This window comes from Ailuropoda melanoleuca, chromosome 11 (genome assembly GCF_002007445.2).
Source record: "Ailuropoda melanoleuca isolate Jingjing chromosome 11, ASM200744v2, whole genome shotgun sequence".
Taxonomy (NCBI): Eukaryota; Metazoa; Chordata; class Mammalia; order Carnivora; family Ursidae; genus Ailuropoda; species Ailuropoda melanoleuca.
This window is the reverse complement of record NC_048228.1, coordinates 62,048,618-62,070,935: the sequence shown is the minus strand read 5'-3', so window position 1 is coordinate 62,070,935 and position 22,318 is coordinate 62,048,618. Positions and strand designations below refer to the sequence as shown.

The 22,318-nt window shown below is 32.6% G+C and overlaps 1 protein-coding gene across 15 annotated transcripts in view; it reads left to right on the top strand.

Annotated features, from left to right (window-relative positions):
- ADGRL3 (adhesion G protein-coupled receptor L3) overlaps nucleotides 1-22,318 on the top strand; it is an 815,688-nt gene that overhangs the window by 774,192 nt on the left and 19,178 nt on the right. For all 15 annotated transcript variants that reach the window (XM_034671746.1, XM_034671747.1, XM_034671744.1 and 12 more), the window contains 2 exons: nucleotides 7,800-7,925; nucleotides 14,547-14,643. In XM_034671746.1, the coding sequence (XP_034527637.1) occupies nucleotides 7,800-7,925; nucleotides 14,547-14,643 (223 nt within the window). The remainder of the gene's footprint in view (nucleotides 1-7,799; nucleotides 7,926-14,546; nucleotides 14,644-22,318) is intronic.

The following is a 22,318-nucleotide window of genomic DNA, read 5'->3' as shown; positions in this document are numbered from 1 at the left end:
ATATATATATATGTATATATATATATGGCATAAGAAATATATATTTTTCTGTTTTTCTTTAAAAAACTGTATATACTGGAAAATATGAATATTTATCATTTTATGATAACATTTATGTTTTTTAAATGAATGGTGACATACTTAGTAATGGTCTCTGCACTTTTCTTTAAAAGCATCTTTTATAAAATCTATGAGTTGGATGATTAGGAGGCAATATTTAATTTTTCATGCTGGTCTATTTTTGTGATTTTTCACATTTACAAGGACCTAAAATATTCATTTTCGAAGTTAATTTTAGCCACTAAATACTTTCATTGCATTTTTTAGAAATCTCAAGATTGATTTTCTCATCTTATACTTTTTAACTCTATTAAAAATGTGATCGTTATAGTTCCAATCACATAGACCCCTGAGCCAAGACTGTCTGAGTCTAACTCCTAGTTTCTCTACTTAAAAGCTGATGTGACTTTGGGCAAGTTAATTAACCTGCTCATGCCCCAGTTTCTTCATGTGTAACATGGAGGTAATAAAAATAATTACAAGATATTGAGAGGTGGCTCTGAAAATGAAATGTCAAAATGTGAAAATTTCTTCTAAGANTTTATACTTTTTAACTCTATTAAAAATGTGATCGTTATAGTTCCAATCACATAGATCCCTGAGCCAAGACTGTCTGAGTCTAACTCCTAGTTTCTCTACTTAAAAGCTGATGTGACTTTGGGCAAGTTAATTAACCTGCTCATGCCCCAGTTTCTTCATGTGTAACATGGAGGTAATAAAAATAATTACAAGATATTGAGAGGTGGCTCTGAAAATGAAATGTCAAAATGTGAAAATTTCTTCTAAGAAAGAAACAACACCTAAAATTTTTCTTTAGAAAACAAAAAAATAAAATAAAGATTAAAGATACCTATGTCTGTGATTTTTTATTTGAGAGACTGATAGTACCTAAAACAAAACTTGAGACGGGTGTCCACTTGTCAAGATGAGTCCAGTCATATTCTGTTTCAGTTGAATGTGGTGATAGGTATCAAAAGTGTGTTGACATGATCATAAATAAGGCTAGAATAGTAATGATGACTCAGGCCTATAAATGTAGGTTACAGAAAAGTAAGAAGGTTATAAGGGAATGGACGGATTCTAATCTATTGGATTAGAATTAATTTAGAAAAGAAGTTATATTACAATGGATGAAACTTCCCAAATATTTAGTGCACCCATCCCCTAAACTTGCACTTGCTTAGCCCCAAAATATTTATTTATTTATTTTTACTTATGGCCCAATTGATGGTGGTACCTCATGGAAGGACACAAGCTGATGAAGTCTCAACCAACCTCAATACATGATTTCCACCGTCACCTTGAGTATTGACATCGAGCAGGCAGTCTGAGAAAGAGAGGCTCTTGTATAAAAGGTCTGAAAGAGGCTTACATCACTTCTCCTCACCTTCCATCTGATAGGACAGTATCAGTGGTACCACCTAAACTGGAAGGAAGACTGGAAAACATACTCTAGCTTTTTTACATCAGGAAGATAAGGAATTAGGTGTTGTATACAACTAGCAGTCTACCGCACTTGAGGAATGTAAGAGTAGGATCTGTGAATGGTGAGTAGGAATAGAGATGGAAAAAGGAAGTATCCAAGGAGCAAAATCAGAATCAAGATGATATACTGAATTGAAGATGGGAGAAAATGTCCAAAAGTAGATAGCAGCCAGTATTGTGAAACATTTCAGAGAAGTCAGGGAAACTAAGCATTTGGGGGAAAAACAATTTCTAAATTTTGATAAAAGAAAGACATAACTGATTGTCACAAGAAATATATGTAAAAAGATGGAAGAGACATTGGAGATTAAGGGAAAAGGTAGCATTTGTCTATGTAAATAATGGAATATTGGGCCATCATAAGCAATTTTAACATCTTCAAACATGGTGAACCAGATTTACCTATTATCTTTATTTTATGCATTAGCTAGAAATTTGGACTAACAAATTTTTAAATTTTAATGTTATATAGAAATATTCTTTAGAGCAGAAAATATTTTTGTACCTTATGTGTTAATTATTTTGATTTTAAATATTTCTATGAGCCAGTATCTTTTAGGGTTTTCCCAATAATTATTTTTATTTTTCTTATCTTACAAATATACATTGCTGGTATAAGTAGGAATTGCTTTTGATATACAGGAAGAGATATTAAACCTCAGGATCCAAAAGCAGGTCTAGAGTTTTTAGTATATTTAACATAAGTGAAATTTTTAAAAAAATATGTCATCAAGCTCAATTTTGTGATTCATTAGAACAGACTTCAGCAAACAATAGTTTATGGGTCAAATATGTCTAGCTGCCTTTAATTTTTACAGCCGGTAAGCCAAGAATGGCTTTTATATTTGTAAGTTGTTACATTTAAAATTTAACATTAAGTATATAAACAGCATCCTCAGTTGCCTCTTGGTTGACAAAGCCTGAATATTGACTATCTGGCCCTTCATGAAAAAATTACCAACCCCTGCTTTAGAAGCCTACTTTTATGATTTATAATAACAAGTAATAAGCATATTATTCTTTCATCCATCTTATGTTTTGAATTTTCCAATTTTGGTGGGATTTTTATTGGGTATCAAGAAATGGCCCAAAATCAAAGAATATAGAAAACATGAAATTGTTTGCCTTTTTCCCTATAAAACAAACAAACAAAACAGGTAATTTCTTTTGAAATTGCTGAAATGTCTTAGGAGATTTTTCTTTTATTCCGTTATTTAAATTGAGATATACACGAGATATAATATTGTATAAGTTTAAGGTATACAGTGTGTTAGTTTGATACACATTAATTGTAAAATGATTACCACCATAGTGTTAGCTAATGCTTCCATCGACTCACATGGTTACCATTTCTTTTTTTGTGGTGAGTACATTCAAGATCTCTCTTAGCAAACTTCAAGTATATAATACAAGTTGGTTTACTGTAATTATCCTCCTGTACCTTAGTTGCCCAGAACTTATTCTTCTTATAGCTTGAAGTTTATACCCTTTAACCGGTATTTTCCCATTTCTTTCACCCCCCGTCTTGGGCAACCACCATTCTACTCTGTTTCTATGAGTTCAGCTCTTGCCCATATGAGTGATATCATACAGTATTTGTCTTTTCCTATCTGACTTTTTTCACTTAGCATAATGCTCTCAAGACTCATCCATGTTGTCACAAATGACAGGATTTCCTCCTTTCATGGCTGAACAATATTCCATTGTATGTATGTACCACATCTTCTTTATCTGTTCACCTGTTGATGGACACATGGGTTGTTTCCATGTCTTGGCTATTGTGAATAATACTGCAATCAACATGCGAGTGCAGATATCTCTTTAAGATTCTGATTTCATTTCCTGCAGATATATACCCAGAAGTGAGATTGCTGGATCATATGGTAGTTCTGTTTTTTATTTTATGAGGAAACTACATACTGTTTCACAAAATAGCTGTACCAATTTACATTCCCATAAACGGTGCACAGGGACTCCCTTCTCTCCACATCTTCACCAATACTTATTATCTCTTTTTTCTTTTTTTCTTTTTTTTCTCTTGTCTTCTTGATGATAGCTATTCTATCAGATGTGAGGTGGTATCTCATTGTAGTTCTGATTTGCATTTCCCCGATCTCTGCTGTTGAGAATTTTTTTATGTTGGTCATTTGTATGTTTTCTTAAGAAAAATGTCTATTCATTTCCTCTGTCCATTTATAATTGGATCGTTTTGTTTTTTTGCTATTGAGTTATATGAGTTCTTTATATATTTTGGATGTGAACCCCTTACAGAAATATGATTTGCGCATATTTTCTTCAATTCTGTAGATTGCCCTTTCATTTTGTTGATTATTTATTTTGCTATGCAGAAGCTTTTTAGTTTGATGTAATCCCACTTATTAATTTTTGCTTCTGTTCCTTTTGTTTTTGATGTCATGCATGTCCAAAAAGTCATTGCTAAGACCACTGTCTAGGAACTTTTCCCTTTTATTTTCTTTTAGGAGTTTTATGCCTTCTGATCATATGTTTCAGTCCTCAATTCATTTTGAGTTAAATTTTGTGAGTGGTGTAAAATAGGGTTCAATTTCATTCTTCTGCATGTAGCTATCTGGTTTTCCCAAAACTATTCATTGGAGAGATTGTCCTTTTCCTATCAAGTATTCTTGGCTCCCTTATCAAATATTAGTTGATAGTAAATGCAAGCATTTATTTTGGAGCGAATTCTGTTCTCTTGGTCTATATGTCTATTTTTATACCAACATCATACTGTTTTAATTACTGCAGCTTTGTAGTATAGTTTGAAAGCAAGATGTGTGGTGCCTCCAGCTGTGTTTTCTCAGAATTACTTTGGCCTTTGTGTGTGTGTGCGTGTGCGTGTGTGTGTGTGTGTGGTTCTGTACAAATATTAAGACTGTTTTTTCTGTATCTGTGAAAAATACTATTGGAATTTTAAGAGACTGCATTGAATTTATAGATAGCTTTGGGTAGTTTGCACATTTTAACAATCTGAATTCTCTTAAGAAGTTTCTCTTAAGCCATCTGATTAAATTTCAATAATGTGCCCATGCTGATGTAGTTGCTCATATGTTTTGATTAAACAAATATGAAATATTCCATTTTGAGATATTGATTCAGCTCATTAATAAAAATCAAACTGAGTTATCAGTCCTATTCTGAGTGTGGATTTCCTATGACCAATACAAGTATTTCTACTGGTGACATTAAAGTTACCACTTTTTCTTTTGTTACACACTCAATTAATTATAAACCTCAGAGGGTATCATAATTATTTTATTTCTGATTTGAGAATATGAAAGAAATATTCCATTGGTAAGGTATAGTTTCTTTCCCATCTATATTATACAACAATATTAAAATAATAAGATATCATATCTGGTCGTGGTAAGATGGAGTATCATGTGAAATAGTGGATTAGAATATGCAAATGATTGAACGATCAAATAACTTTTACTGTAATCTAAAGAAAAATGTCTCATATAGTCCATGTTATTTTGGGGTTTTTTTCTTTTCTAAAAAACACATGCTTAGTGTTTCAAAACTAATCACAGAAAAATGAAGTCAGTAAAGATTCAGTAAGCAATATACCTCAATATGGAACTTGGCATCCCTAGATATCTTGGGTTTGCTGGTTGTTTATATAACCAGTTCAGAACATTTAACCTTTGTTGGAAATGAAAATAGTCCGTGCTGAATTCCTGTAGCTTATACAATATTGCTGCCTTTGTTAAAGGAATGCGAGCAGTTCTCTTTGTTTCTTTCTCTCTCTCTCCCTCCTAAAATATTCACTTAGGTTTAAATCACTTCATTAAAAAACACCTTATTTTCTAAAAAGAAAATATACTGTTGAGTACATTAGGAAAAACAAAGTGGGACGTAGGTTATAATCAGTGTTTTAAGTTCTTGGAGATACTTCATTAATTCAGGAGTAGTATTAAACTGTATAATTGATAGTGCTTACCTTTGGGTAGAGATTATTTTAAGCTTTCCCAAATTCTAATTAAAGCATCTGTTCCTATTTTTTCCAGATACAGAGAAAAGGATAATTTAATAGATTACTCTAATAGTAATGTTAACATATTAATGTTAGAAATGTGGCCTTTTAGAAGGACCTTCCTGACCAGAGAGCACCTATAAGATGTGGATTTTTTCACATAAGGCATATTGCTTAATCTTTTCAATCTTTCAGTTTATTTTCATTGCTTAACCTTTTCAGTGTTCTTATCTGTAAGATATAGGTATGATTATTTCCCAGAGTCATTTTGAAGGAGGAACCTAGCATAATTCCTAGTAAATAGCAATTAAAAATTAGAAGCTTCTTCACTCCATATTCCCAACCTCACATATACATTAGACACTCATAGACACATACACACAAGTGAGTATCAACTTATTTCTTTTCTTTTATTTTTTTTAAAGATTTTATTTATTTATTTGACAGAGATAGAGACAGCCAGCGAGAGAGGGAACACAAGCAGGGGGAGTGGGAGAGGAAGAAGCAGGCTCATAGCGGAGGAGCCTGATGTGGGGCTCGATCCCACAACGCCGGGATCATGCTCTGAGCCGAAGGCAGATGCTTAACCGCTGTGCCACCCAGGCGCCCCATCAACTTATTTCTTTTAAAAAATAAACAAAATGTGAATTGGCTTTTAAATACTGAATAAAACTAATTATTTCCAATTATTCATAAATGTAGCATAGAAGAGGTTGGTTGGAAAACATGTCAGTATAATTTAAAATACATTAAAGAATGTAATGCTGGTATTCCAGATCAGAGAAAGTCCTCAAAGGTTGCTCACCCTGTTTGCAATACCTAGAATGCCTTTGTCTCCCTTGTCTGTCCTTTCTTTCAACTTCATTCTCTAACCTGACAGATTCCAGCCTATCTTTTGAAGACCTTGTCAGAAAACTTCTTCTCTAAGAAGCCTTCCTAGGTCCCCCTACCTACTGCCAGCATGCACTCCTCCTCCACACTTTGATTCACCTGTCTCTAGATTGTTCCTATCACAGAATAAGCATTTAATAAATGTGAATTCTTCAAACAAACCTGAATGTATTCTATCTGATTCTGCTAAATCTTTGATAGAATGAACTTTCTAATATTAAGATACAATATTTTAGTTTTGAATACTAATATTAATATATCATTAGCCCTTCTGTTTTTTTGCTTTTGATTCTAATAAGGCCCTCAAAAAACTATGTATTTATAACTTTGCTTTAAATAAAATTACATTGAGATATTACATTGTCACAAGTTATGGAAAAGATGAACTCATGTGAATTCAATATGTAAAGAGCTAAGAACAATTATATATACAGCGTTATTTCATAATGAACATAAATTTGGAATGTATAACCAATAAAATGTCCAAGAATGTGTTTTTAGTTGATGAAGACATATTTGTGGATAATTTTTGTTTTCGTAGATAGTGGAAGTATGATTTAGGGTGGTTACTGTTTATTTTTGTACATCTTGTGTAATTAAAGAGGCAGTAATAAAAATTTTAAACATGATAAAAGTTTTCCCAGACATTGTTGATATGTTTTCCTGCCTGAAAACATCAACTGAAATGTTTATCTCCTTTTTTCCCCATGATTTTGTACTACAAGCAGGATTAAGAATTTAGTAAAGAAAAGAAATCTATGATTATTGGCTAGAACTATTATGAGGGAATAAATTAAAAATATTTTGAATTTTATATTCTAAAGTTACAAATTTGACCTCTTTTAAGAGAAATAAACTTCAAAGAAATATTTATTTAAAAGAAATTTTGCCTAACACATTCCTTTTTTCTGTGTTTAAACGTTCTTTTTCTCATTTCTCTTCCTCTCTCTCCCCTTTTTCCTCCCTTTCTCCACCCCCTTTTTTCTCTGTGGCTTTCCCACTAGACCTCACTTCAAAGTACAATTGCACCAACAGGCTACTTCAGATCAAATTTATGAGACTAAAAATAGTGTCTTAAAGAGTCTTAACGTTTCATTTTTTGAACAAGAGGTAGTAGCTTTATAGCGGGATTGGGCATGTGTGTGTGCACGTGTACATGTTTTAAAAGGCTCCAGCTATGCAAAATTTCAAGCTTGGTGGCTTGATTATCATTATATACTGTAAAATATGTGCTGAGCAGACTTTCTTGTATGTGTAGGGCAAGGAAATAATTATATTAATTATCTAAAAATGAAACTTACATACATTTTATACCATAGTTCCCTGCCGAAATGAATTCCATGCTAACAGAAGTTAATATTTAATTGGCTAGGTACGGAAAGAGTATGGGAAATGCCTGCGAACGCATTGTTGTAGTGGCAAAAGTACAGAGAGTTCCATTGGCTCAGGGAAAACATCTGGTTCTCGAACTCCTGGACGCTACTCCACAGGCTCACAGGTAAACATTTGTTCATTAAAATGAAATATCTCTTACCCATATTCTGTCATGTGTTGCTGTCCTTTCTTGATCAGAACTATTTTCTATCCCAAGTGTTTAACCCATCAAATTTGTTGTTGTTGTTGTTGTTGTTTTTGTTGTTGCAATGTCTAAAGCAAGAATGATGGACAAATATTTCAAAAACCACATTGCAATAAAATTATGAAATTTAGGGCCGCCTCAATTTGCATAATAATTAATGATTTCAGATTATTCCTAGTTGAATGAATATAGGAGGTGACAAAAGGAATTAGGCACTTTACCCAAAAATTCTAAGAAAGTAATCTCTTTCTATATATGATTCTTAAGGGAATTACCTCTTTTAGCCAGTGTAATAACTCTCTATCACATAGAGAAAATATGTACTTATTAAATGGTATATTTAGTAAAAGAAGTCCAACTCACATTATTTGCTGACAAGTTGAAGACAGTTCAGGGCAGTGAAGGATACGATCACAGCATCATTGACTTAACTGTTCCACATGCTGTTCCCAGCTGCCCAGCACTCAATGTAGCCATGACATTGACTGTCACCTGGAGAGCTGTAAACCTTCAAGTAACTTTCAAGTAACCTGTCTGCCATTTTTCCCAGGCCATGGTGTGAGTCCAAAGACTATTAGGTAGAAATTTCAGCAACTCAACAATGCTAAAATGAGCCAAATAGAAGACATGATTATGGGGGCCATGAGCGAGTTTGAGTTCAGACTAGCCGACTAATATTTTGAAGATTTCCTGATCCAGTGGGAAGAACAATCATTTTTTTCAGTGTTGTCAACTGATTTCTAAAGAAGACTTAAATTTAAGTTGATAAACGTGTAGATCAGGAACTTAAGTTTTTTTTCTTAACCCTTTTAACTCAACCTCTGAATCTTAATTTTTTTGTAAATTTGATGATTTTATATAAAATAAGGAAGATCACTTCAGGTGTTCTTTGTTCAATGCTTAATTGTCTTGTAAACTTAATAGATTAAATTTCCCAACAATCCATTTATATGCTTAGAAAATTAAATATCCTTGACTTTAAATATCATTTACAAACTTCATATATTTCATTCTCTCAAACACATTCACTGTCGACTGGACAGTTTTACACCCCTGAGTAGCACTTGAATGACTCTTATAAATGAAAGATAATGAACAATGTTCTCATAAAGAAACACTTTCCTCAAACTGATGGAGTTCTCGTTTATCTTATGAGTAAAACCACATCTAATCTTTTAATCTAATATTTCCAACTAAAATTTAAAACTAATGTATAACTGTCAAACTGTCCAACTATTAATACTTAAATTAACAACCACAAATTGTTGTAATACACATGAAATTTATACCTATAAATAATACACAATTATTAATAGTTTGAATTTTATTATTTCTATACCTTACTGAGGTTACAAAATTGCATATTAGGGGGAACAAATGTACCAATTTAGGTGTGCTGAGATTTCTGAGTGTAGGAGTACTGAATTGGTCAATCAGAAATTTGAAGACCCACAGAATTGTAGGGTACACCTGAATGATGCTTCTAGCATGAGGCCCTTAGATTCCACACCTTTATTTTCAAACTGATAATCCTTATCTCCCTTTTTGTAAATATCTTTTCCTCAGTTTTAAATTGAAATTGCTGATATCCTTAATGTCATCCAGCTCGATTAGTTCCTACTTGCTTTTCATATAGTCAAGCCCATCAATCACCATCCCATAGTCATTTGATGAATGCCATTAATGAAACAATACTACTTGGAAGTTTATGTATTATGTTACAACAAAGTTGTGTAATATTTAGCAATATTGCTAAGCTAAAACATAGGGCAATGCAAGTTAAAAGAATAATCATAAGCTTGCTGTGTGGATAACCCTTGGTTTGAATTCTAGCATTGGCATGTACCAGCCATTACACAAAACAATTTACCTAATATCATTGACCCTCAATTTTTTCATCTGTAAAGTGGTGGTAATGATACTTATTTCTTATATTGTTTGAAGATTGAGACAATATATTCAAGACACTGAAAACAAATTGTTAAGCATTCAATAAATTGAAGCAGCCATCACTTAATCGTGTCATTATTACAGAATATAATTTCAGATATATATTTTAAAGCTGTATCATATTTTTTCTTCACTTTATAGTTCTCATATCACAATTCTAGTCTTCCAAAGAAAAACCCTTACATTGTTCTTATGCTTATTTTAATATTAATTCTGATTAACTATAACAATCCAACCCTATATAAGTAACAGTTACTTAAATCCAGTCTGTTTAGGTAAAAATAATCAATGTATTTCTATTAACTCTGACCTTCCATAGTCTAAAATACTCACTGATATTAAGGTAGAATTTTGGACTGTGAATGCCTTTTCCACATCGGAGAACTTGTAAAATAACAATCTCTATATTGTTTATTTTTTACTAAGAAATATTGAATATCCTCTCTGTAATGGCAGCCTTCTAAGCTCTGGAGGTTCAGTGGTTAAAAGACAACTTCCCCTGTGATCTGCAGCTTACATTCTAGTTGTGGAAGACAGAAAATTTATTAGCAAACCAACAGAAAAGATCAAATTATGAAAGCTGGTAGAGATCCAAATACAGTGATGTGATACAGAAAGCCCAGGTGGGTACTTGGATTAAATGCTGGAGGAAGACTTTTGGAAGATGCCATTGACACCAAGATTCTGAATGACGGGAAGGAAATTCAGGGGAAGAGAATTCCAGTTGAGAGAGCTCTAACGCAAAGCCCTTAAGGTAGGGGAGGACTTGCAAACTCAAGAATGGAAAGAATGTCATTGGCTAAATTGGGTGACAGTGAATGGGAGATGAAGTCAAAGGAGAAGGCTATTAGTTGAGAAAGCCAATGAGATGATTTAGAAAAGAAAGTGGCCGGAGATCATCCACGTATACTAAAGATCATGCGGCTTCTGTGTAGATAATGGAGGAGCGTGATTGGCAAGACTAAAAAGTGAAAATCCTCTCCTGTTGCTCCCCCATACCTACTTCCTGGTGCTAATAATCACGTATAAAAGCTTGGTAATAACCATAATCACACAAACAGATATTCACAGACACGTATAGGATTGGTTTGTGTTTATGTGTGTTTATAAAAACTGGACTCAAGTATTATCCTTCCCACTTCAACCCTTCTTTAATTGTTCTGTCATTTATTTTTTGTTTCCTTGACTTTGTCGATGCATTTACATTTATCATGTGATATTTGAAACATTAAACAATGTATGTAACATCTGTTAAATTATTAAGTATAGTAGTAAAATGAACACCCGTGACGTGAACATCCAACTCAAGAATTGAACAGTTTCTATATATTTTGCCTTCTTCAAACCTCTCCCTAATCAATTCTTGTGCCCGCAACCAAAAAAACTTTTGTTCTTCATTTCCCTGACATGTTCTAATAGTTTCTCCACCTCCAAAAAGGATCTAGTATCACTTTTTAAAATCTTTTTTTTGGGGGGCGCCTGGGTGGCGCAGCAGTTAAGCGTCTGCCTTCAGCTCAGGGTGTGATCCCGGCGTTGTGGGATCGAGCCCCACGTCAGGCTCAAGTGCTGGCTCTGTGCTACGTAATGTATACTTTTCCTCTGCCTGCAATATTTTCTTTCCCCCCTTTTTCTATTCAACTATTATTTGATATAGTGTAGTGAATTGTTAAGCTCCTAGATCAGGAGCCAGTTGAGTGNAAAGTGCTGGCTCTGTGCTACGTAATGTATACTTTTCCTCTGCCTGCAATATTTTCTTTCCCCCCTTTTTCTATTCAACTATTATTTGATATAGTGTAGTGAATTGTTAAGCTCCTAGATCAGGAGCCAGTTGAGTGGATTCAAATGTTGGTTTTGTCACTTATTAAGTCTGTGACTTTGAACATGCTAATTAACTTCTGAACATCAGTTTTCTAATGAATAAGAGTGCTTGCCTCAAGGAGGTCTTGTGAGATTTCAGTGAGTGAATAAGTGAAAAATTGCATAGTATAGAGCCCAGAACATAGAAAGAATTAATTGAAGTATTTAAAGATTTTACATATAAGATACCTATTTTACATATAAATTATATATTTTATGTATGCATACGTATAACAAATGTTATGATATATCAATAAACAAAAAAGACAAAATTCCTGTTTTCCTAAAGCCTCAAATCTAATGCAGACATTAAATATTGGACATTCTATATAAATATAAGAAATAAATACATTATAATTAGAGGTCATGTTGTATAAAATGATAATGACTATGGGAGGAAAATAGCAGGGTTAGGTGGGTGGAATAGAAGAATAGGTCTCTTTAAGGAGAAAATACTTGAGCAAAAATTTAAAAAGATGGAGATGTTCACACGTGTATCTAGGGGAAGAACACTTCAGGCAGAGGAAACAATTGTACCAAGCCCAAGGCAGAAGCATGCTTGGCTTGTTAAGGAATGGCGAGAGAACCGGTGTGGCTAGTCCAGGTTGGGGAGACTAACAGAAGATGAGGTAATGGGGGAAGCTTATGTAAATGTCACCTAACAATGATCTATTTCCATCAAATCTGTTAAGATGTCACTTCTTCAGTGTAGTGCTCACAGACTTCCTAGCCAAGGACATATCCCCTCATTATGTGCACTTAGACATTTTTTTAATTTGTAGTATAACAAACCTTAACAAAAGTACACAAAATATAGGTGTATGCACAGTGATTCATATCCCCTCCCTGGGTCAAATATTGGAATGTTGAGAATACCTCAGAAACCCTTTGAACCTTTCTCCATCATTCACCTCTAACATAACCACCATCTTAACTTTTAACAGTACGTTTTGTTTTGCATGTGTTTGATACTTATTCACATGAAATCATCCAGTACCTATTCTCTTCTATTTTCTTTCTTTCCTTAGACATCTATGTTGCTGCAGGAGGCTATGTTGCTTTTTTATTGTTATTGTTGTATATTGTTCTATATATCCATTCTACCATTGACAGTCATTTGTGTTTGTAGTTTTCAGCTATAATAATTAGTGGTTCCATGGTGTGGTTACATTGTTTACTTTGACATTTATTTTTGTGATAATTTGTTGTGATAATTTGTTGTGTCTAACTAATATAGTAGCTCCATGAAGACAAAGATATTTTTTGTTTGCCTTTTTCCTTTGTATCTCCTACAGTAGCTTTGGCATGCAGTAGAGGGTAATTAATATTTTCATTAATTAATTAACTAATTAATTAATTAAACAAATGTAAGAGAATTGTTTCCAGTATTTCGGTTTGAAGTTTTGAAGTATTTTTCGATAATAACATGTCTCAAGTGCTCAGGATTTATAATCCTGTGCCAGTTTTCTTGGGTTTTTTTAATTTTTAAAATTTTAATTTTTTTTGTTTTATTTGTGTGTTTTAAGTAGGCTCCACACCCATAATGGGGCTGGAACTCATGACCCTGAGATCAAGAGTCACATGTTCTCCCCACTGAGCCACCCAGGCACCCCTCTAATTCTTTTATTTTTTTGTTCTGTATGTGTGTGAGGGTGTGTCTGTGTGTATACTTGCTGACCTAAAAAGCAATGTAGACAGTATTTCTGAAGAATAAACATGTCCCAAGATTTATAAAACAAATTGTCTAGTTAATTTTAAGATTAAATACTCCTATTATTCAAGGAGTTCAAATATATTTGGAGCATAATCCATTTGTGAGCTTAGTTTTGCCACTACAGTTCCGATTAGTAATAGTTCTTAAAATTATTTCATCCTTGGAAAAGCTGAAAATCTTTTGTTTCCTCCTCACAGGATTGTTAAAACTTTTTTGATCCCTAACTCAATAAAATAGCAGAACAATAAATCAGAAAAAAAAAAATCTCTTCCCCTCCCCAATGGAAAAATACTAGACTATTTTCTTCAATTATCTGACACTTACAAAACTGAATTTGAGAATATAAATAATGATGTAAGAATTTTCAGTTCTCAATAAAATTGCCTACTGTGAAGAAATGAATAAGGGTGAATTGTCTTCCTTTATCTCCTTCAAAAGAAAGAAAAGTCAAAATCGTATGTAACCTGTAAAATTATACTGGTCTTATAAAATATATGGAAGTGATATTAAGTTTAGTAGCATTTTAATAATACTCTGTTCTTTTCTCACCAACTTTTTCTTTCTTGCAAGTTTTTGAATTCTTAAAGTAAATCTTTTGTTAATAAAACTGACAATTTAATACATATTTAAATACCCCATTCCCATAAAAGTTACAATGAAAATAATTTGTTTCACTTTGGAAACTAAAATTATTAAATTCTAACTATCTAGAGTACACGTCTATATATCTTCAATGAAGTGTTTAAATTGGTACAGTACATTACATTTATTGCTTTTTCATGGTTACAATTATTTTTGGTATAAGCATTTAGGAATACACTTAATGAGAACCAATTATTATCATTAATTTAGTTTCTGATGTTCTTGTGCTACTGTACCACAAGCATATAGAAGTTGTATATTTGCCAGATGCCAGAAACAAAGGTCTCCTGTAACTATGACAGAAAGAAAAAGAATGATTTGTGTGGAAATTCACTGCCTGGTGAGTTCATTTCCTTTTTTCTCTTTCCCCCATCCAGAGCCGAATTCGTAGAATGTGGAATGACACGGTCCGAAAGCAGTCAGAGTCTTCCTTCATTACTGGAGATATAAACAGTTCAGCGTCACTCAACAGAGGTAATTAGAAATGATTTTTCATATTTATTACTTTTGTGATTACTTTAAGAAGTTCTTAAATGCTTTGCATTTTTTGCAACTTCTGGACCTTGTTCCATGTGATAGGAATATTGCAAGGTTATAAAACCTGGTTGACTGTAGCAGTGTGTTCCATTATTCATAAGCCTTTTTTTTTTCAATCCTGAGTTTTCAGGAAATCTTTTCTGAAAAGAAGTTAGAGAACGAGAACTTTCTTTTTCTAGTCATCTGCCACTGTAATAAACTGGTGAGCTGTCAGGCCTCATTGGAAGCAGTGAAAATGGGCAATTATATGGCTATATAGTCGGCTAAGCATCATAGAGTTGCACATTGTCCCAGGCATAGAGCAATTTCATAGTCTTTGTGGAAGTAAAAATATACTATCTAATACATACTTGAGGCACCCTGTATATTTTGGGTAAAAATCACATCTAATCTTCTATCTATAAACTTATCCAGCATATTTAAAGATCTAGGAGGAAAAAGTATTTTGTATTATATATATATATATATATATATATATGTATATTATGATTTTTGTGTGTTTATGTGCTTCTGGTTATCATGTTCCTGGGGCATCATTTCGATTTTTTTAAAATGAAGTTCCCTTAATCTACTGTTTTGTTTTGTTTGTAGTTGATTTTTTTTTTTATTATTCTTCTGTCTCTCTCCTTCCCTCCCTTTTCTTCCCTCCCTCTTTTTTAGCGTATGTATAGGTGGGGGTAGGGGGAAGTGGGGAGATTAGAATTAAGTTGATTGCAGTAAAAATGGGTAGATGCTGTATTTGTGTGGAGTTAGGGTACACTACAGACATTGCTGGGGAATACTTAGAAAGTTTAGATACTTGAAAGTTTAGATACAATGTCTGTACACTACAGACATTGCTGGGGAATACTTAGAAAGTTTTATCTGGAAAGATGGTGTTTGCATGAGCTTATTCCAATCACACTGTCCTAAGAAAGATATTTTTGATGCATATATTCAGTAGTTATTTTTATGATCAACATTGTTTTCTTTTTATATTTATGATCAACATTGTTTTCTTTCCTATCCCCAAACTAGGATTATTATTAGTTCCATTTAAACCTGTTTCTGTCAGCTTTTTGTTATATTAAATTCTACTTAGAAACAAATAATTTAACAATCACAACTTATGATTCAGAAAAATTGAGATGCTGGTATTCTTAATTACTTTTACTCAAGTAATTTGCATCTTATTTACATAAAGGAAATTAGGACAGTGTCCAAGCTGAATTTGATATAGGGATCTATGTTATATATAATCTGAATTGACTTTCACATGTTATTTGGGACAGGGATATAATAACTGTAACCTAATGATGATATTAAATTTTCTATATCACTTTTGCCTAAGTAGGAACAGTGAGTGCAAATATTGCTCCAAATATGAAGAAAATACATTAAAACACCTACCTTCTTGTATTTTGTTTCATTATTAGTCTGTTTTTATTTGCTAGATTTTGATTTACATGATATCATCCAAATATCCTGCTCTTTTTCAAGTTTAGTTTTAATGGTTACTCTGTGAAAATTTATTAAAATATGAATTCTAACTTCTGACATACTTTCCAAATCATAGAGAACGAATTACTTACAAATGCCTCCAAAGTTTAGAAACTTATTTGCTTTCATAGTGACAGATTTTGTTTATTGTCTAATCCCACAGATGGAAAATTAAAGTATGTTCCTAGAAAGAAAACTACCCTTATGAATAGGATTTATTACTATAAGCATATTGCATCTAGTGATCACAGCAACTATAGAACAATTGTTGTTTAAACAAAAGATGAGATCATGTGATTTTAATGATGCACTATTTGCCTACTGTGAAGGTGGTTAAAATATATAAAATTATTATTTTTTAAAACATGTAAAATTATTATGTTGTCTAGCATTATGATCTAAATTTATGTAAAGATTGTAAGGTATTTGACTTTACTAAAAATTGTTTTAAATGGACACATTTTTGTGACCTTGATTTTAAGGTCAATCACATGTAACATTGCTGTGCCCTTTTTAGTTCCTTCTCAAGAATTTCATCAACTTGGAATATGTGATATGTGGATGATTGGGTCAATTTGAAATGTATTTAAAGAAAATAATAATATTTTATATTGACTGAACATATGTTTAAATCTGGTTTTAAAGTCTTTAGTTTTAAAAGTATTTCTTAAATTTACTCTTGAAGAAGGGCATAAAATTTCTTGTGACATCCAATAAGTTATTCTAATGTTGACTTTGGGGAGGGGGTTAAGTTGAATTTATGATTTGAAGTGTGTCCAGGCAGTGATCTTTTCCTTCAGGATATGTATTCTTCCTTTCACTCAGTGACTTTAATGGCGGTAGACATCATAGTGATCTTCTTGATTTCCCATATTAAATTCCTATTCCCCCAGGTCAGAAACTCCTCATTTTATTTTCATCTCATTATTTTTTAATCTCAGGTGCGTGGAGTACTTGAAAATTTTATTTCTTCATATTATATCTCTGAAGATAGTCTTTAACCTCCTTCTTTAATCTTGTCTTATTTCCCAGGGTCCTATCTTCCCTGCATTCAGGCGTGTGTATCATATTTAGGTAGGTGAAATCCAAGATTCACCTTTCCAGATAAACACTTCAGTCACCTCAGCAACATAATTATTCGCCTGTGTTTAATCAAAAGATCATATTCTCTATTATTAAAATAAAAGTTCTAGGCACTGCATCTTTGCATCTTCATATATTCTGACTTCCCATTCATTCTCAGTTTCTCACAGCTAGCAATTTTTTGTTCATTTAAACCCCATTTTCCTTTCTTTCTAAGTTAGATCTATTAAATCCCTTATTTTTGTCTTTAGTTCCGGACCTCAGAAACTGTAAGAAGTTGTCTAAAAATTAGTCCTGTATCTACTTTAGGTTTTCTTTACTATTCATAGCACTGCTCAATTCATCAAAAGAATAATTATTTTACAATTCTGTATGTCTTACCATCTATTCTTCCAAACAAAAATTCATCATTTTCATCTTTGGGATCCATTAAGAATAAGCATCTGCCATACAGCACAGAACTCCTTTTCAATGGTTTTAATTTTTTCAAACCATCTTCAATATTCTGTTCTTGAAGTAACTTGTTACAGCCTAAGTATCAGATTGCCTGGCTAGATTTCCCAGTGTGATAAGCTTGATTGCTATTGGGATTTTATTCTTTAGAATCATGCAAAACCTTGGAATATTTATTGATAATTTTCAATTCGTGTAATCATTCTTACATATTCTCTTTGGGATTTTGTTATCTGGTCACCTCATCTCTTAAAAACATTCCATTACACATTCCATTCCATTTGTCCTTTGAATATCTATATTTGTGAAGGTGTTTTCCAAATGTTCCCTGTACATTGTAAAATACTTTTTCCCCTTCCGACTTATTTACTACAGTGCTACTCACTCAAGTAAATTAAGAATTCCTTGAGGCCAGTAGGTACCAGGACTACAATCATGTTAACTTCCCTGATGCCACTTTCATACACAGTCAGGAGTTTTTCAATAGCATTAGTGTGATAGTGGATTATAGGAAGTTTTAAGGAGGATTAACTCTGATCCAAACTCAAGTTTTTACAAACCCCACAGGAGAGTTTTGTTCATTTGCTCATTTAAATATTTACTATTTGCACATATCTTGAAGTCAGTCCTCAATCCTCCTGAGCTTCTCCCAGATGTATTAGAAACCTTACCCAAATTTCTAGTAGCCCTAACTTCCCAGTAGTGTTAGAAACAATTTCTGGCTAAAGTAATCTTTCCCACTTATATTTCCAACCCACAATCCCTGCTGGCCAAACCTCATCCTGAACAATTTAGATTAACGATGCCTCTAGAACTTGAGTTTGATCCCAAAATGAAGCATTTGCTGAGAAATTTCTCTGGTAGTTCAGTTAATGGCTAAACATTTCTATTCTTTTTATAGATCTATATAGAAATTGGAATATTTTCTGAAATTGGATTTTATTAGACTTTATCTCATCATGAATAATATAATTGCATTTCCCATTTTCTTTTTATTTAATTAGCTGAATTGACACCAGAAACTTCAGTTTAAAATCAATTTTTGCTAGGTAGCTGCTACCAGTACTATGTTTGGATTATGAAAAGTGTTCCACCCCAACCCCCTCCCCAACACAAATGTGACCCATCTTAGTGGCAGAATTAGCACAAAGGCATTTCTTCTCCTGAAACAATAGCTTGGCTGGCATAGTGGATTTTTATTCCCCCCTATCTCCCATCCTCCATCTCATCGACCTCCCACAGAAGTTAATGCGATTTAGATTTTTATACATGGAGATCTGACCAATAAAGCTATATTTGTTTAAGCCAAACCTAAGTGTTGTGTGACTAAAAACTGTCTGTTCTGTAGATGTGCAGCCCATATTTATTAAAGTTGATGGATTCTTCTTTCAAGGTTCAGATTTGTATTAGTCTACACATGCATTCTCAATAAATTTATGTAATCAGTACAATAAGATGGCTTATGGCAATCTTTTTATAAATTTTAAGGGTAAATCTTGGCTCTCAGTGGCACCACTACCTACTGAAAGGTGGCCTCACCTTTTAGGAACATTGTTGATACAAAAGGGCAGGGCATCATCAAATAGACTTTGCAATTGTTGATTTACTCATAGTAGTTTTGAGAATGGAGTTTTAATGCAGTGACTTTTGGTAAATTGCTTATATTCTCAGTGTCTATGCAGTGGGGATATAAAGAGCACCCACTTCACAGGGACCTTGAGAGGACTAAGTGAGTTTCTATATATCAATTCCTTACTACAATGCCTCCAAAATAATAAGTACTCTTGTCATTATTTTACTCAGAAGTTTGCTTACATCTTCTAACAAACGAAAACTGATCCTTGCCAGTGCTTTCAGATAATTAGATATTAAAATTCATCATTCACTACTGAAGGTTTTGCTTTCCTTTTTATTTTCTAGTAATAGGTGGGAGGAATAAAATAGTTACCTGAATGCCAAGTAAAAGAAATAATAATTTACCTAAAATGGTGCTACCCTTGAGGCTAACAAAAAGAAATAAACTAATAAAACTGAATTGTCTCTTCTACATTAGAAAGTAAATGCACATTATATCTGCCTAGTTGTACTTTCCACTTCTGATTTGTAACCATATTTTAGCATTGAAGAAATAAAGGTAAAATATTTCTTCTCCCTACCTTAGATAATGATATAAGCAAACACTGCCTTCTCTTTCCTCCAAGCCCTATTCTGCCCTTCAGAAGCTGAGAACACTAGTTCAATTCAGACAGCCCTGCTAAATAACCAGTTATGTAGCAGAGCAGGGATGTGTGACTCATTCCGGTTTAAAACTCATGTCTTGTCAGAGACTGTATTGTCTTTCCCAGGAGGTCGGTCACCAAGGCAGAAGAAACTTCACAGTAAATCACCTGTCACCTCGTTAATATTCAGTCTACTCAACATATTTTGCTTTTGCGTTTTTAAAGGAAAGTGCAATGAAAAATTGTAAGTGGTGTTTCACTGCAATTAATGACTTCTATAAATTAAAACTTAAAAGGGTGAAACCCTCATACTCATTCACTGCACTTTATTAATCTCAGTAAATATAATATGACTTTATATGCACAAAATGTGTCTTATTTCTCAAAAGCCTTGCTGTTCTGAAGGATTATAAAATTGTTTGTAAATATTAACCAGATCCTATTATAATCTGACATCTATTTGTGAAATTTGCAAAAACAGTTAAATGATGTGCCTAAGAGTACTTGCATGACTAATAAATCAAAGTTTACTTGTATAACAAAATACTTTTTATTATGAACCAGTATTATGGTAATATAAGTGCAAATATTATAAGTATCATGGCATGGAAAAAATTTTCAGTTGAGATTCACCATTACATTTATATCTAGTATTTTTTGACCTTTACATTCTTGATTTGTAAATGAGGCAACAGTACTCTCTTGTTAATTCATTTCCTTTTATACGCGTCATCAATAAAGACAATCAGAAAGTGTACAATAAAATAAGGATATTTTCTATGTTAGGAAAATCAGTTTAATAACACAAAAGCAAAGTAGGTAAAGATTTTAAAAGTGAAATGCTATGCCAGATAGATAATTAAGCAATGCTATTAATATTTTGATTCCTAACTCAAGGAGACCAAATAATTTTCAGAATGAATTCTCCATTACAAAATGAAATATATTAAATATTGATTTCTAGGCAATCAGGGGCAAATGTTCTTGCTATAAATTGCTGTCAGGAATCGAAAATAAAACTTCTAAAATGCTTGCCCAGTGAATCCTTCTTACGCTTTGCTTTTAACGTTGTCTCTTTGATATGAGTCCTTTCAGTCATCCAACCTCTCAAAACCAACTACACAATAGTAAAAATGTTTTCTACTTTACTATTTTTACTATTATTATTATTATTATAGCTTTTATAGATCCCTTCACAAAGAGAATTCTTTACGTAGATTCTGCATTATTATAGTTTATTATCTTACCATCTTATATATATATAGTTAGCAGTATCTCATATCTCCTTATTATAAATCAAACAAGCTGCAGTGAGTTACCTTGATAATTTCTAAATATAGTGCCATGAAACATTCCCACTTATTTTTGAAATATTACTGCTGTTTCATCTAAGATGCTGGGGATGTAATTTTCAAAAAAAAATCTATTTTTAAGAACTAAATATATATACTCAACTCTTCAGAAATCCCTGGTATTCTTTTCTCTAATAGAACACAATGTGGCTCTTTATATTTTTTGATCCCTTTGGGATTTTTTGGTGGGTATAGTTATGATTTTATCTATTATACACTATTCATGATTCATCCATTATCTTTATATCCATGAAGAAGCTGGGTTTTTTGCTTACTTGTCCAAGTGGAATGGCTAATAAAGGATGAAATCTAGATTCTAAACAAGATCTTTCTGACTGCAAAGCCCTAGTCATGAGAACAAAATTGTTCACTCTTTTTTTATGATGACAGATTTTCATGAAGCTTGCTAAGATTAGAATAAAGATACTTTTCTCACTTCACATGGAAATATGATATTCTTAACACCACAAGTATCAACATCTTTATTTCTTAATTTCCTTCACATGCTATTCATTTCCTTCTACTTTATTTTGTGCTAGGTATACTTCTTTACTGTGGATTCATCCTATTCAGTTACAGAAAGAAAAGCTTTAAAACACTGTGAATATATGGAGAGATGGATTGGCCAGGCTTTTCAAAACTACTTGATATAGAATATGCTGATTTGCTATATATTATTGTCTGATTTTAGGACTTAGGTTGCAAGAAGATTTTTATAATCATTCTTCTTTTCTTTTCTGGAAGCTCTCAAGGTATTTTATTGTAGGAATCCTTTATCTTTAACTTCTTATGTCTCAGTAAAAGGATGAACATCTTGGTCAGAGCAAAGATTGTGTTTAAAAATCAGGTAAATAGCTTCTGCCTCTAATAATTCAGTATAGCGCCAACCAAAGATACAATTTTACCCAGCTATTTGTACTTTTGAATTTAATATTGTCCTCTGTCAGGACAACGTAATAATGCCTAAAACAAGTAGAAAATCTGTTTGAGTTAACTTCAAATAGATAATGATAATGTTATAAATTA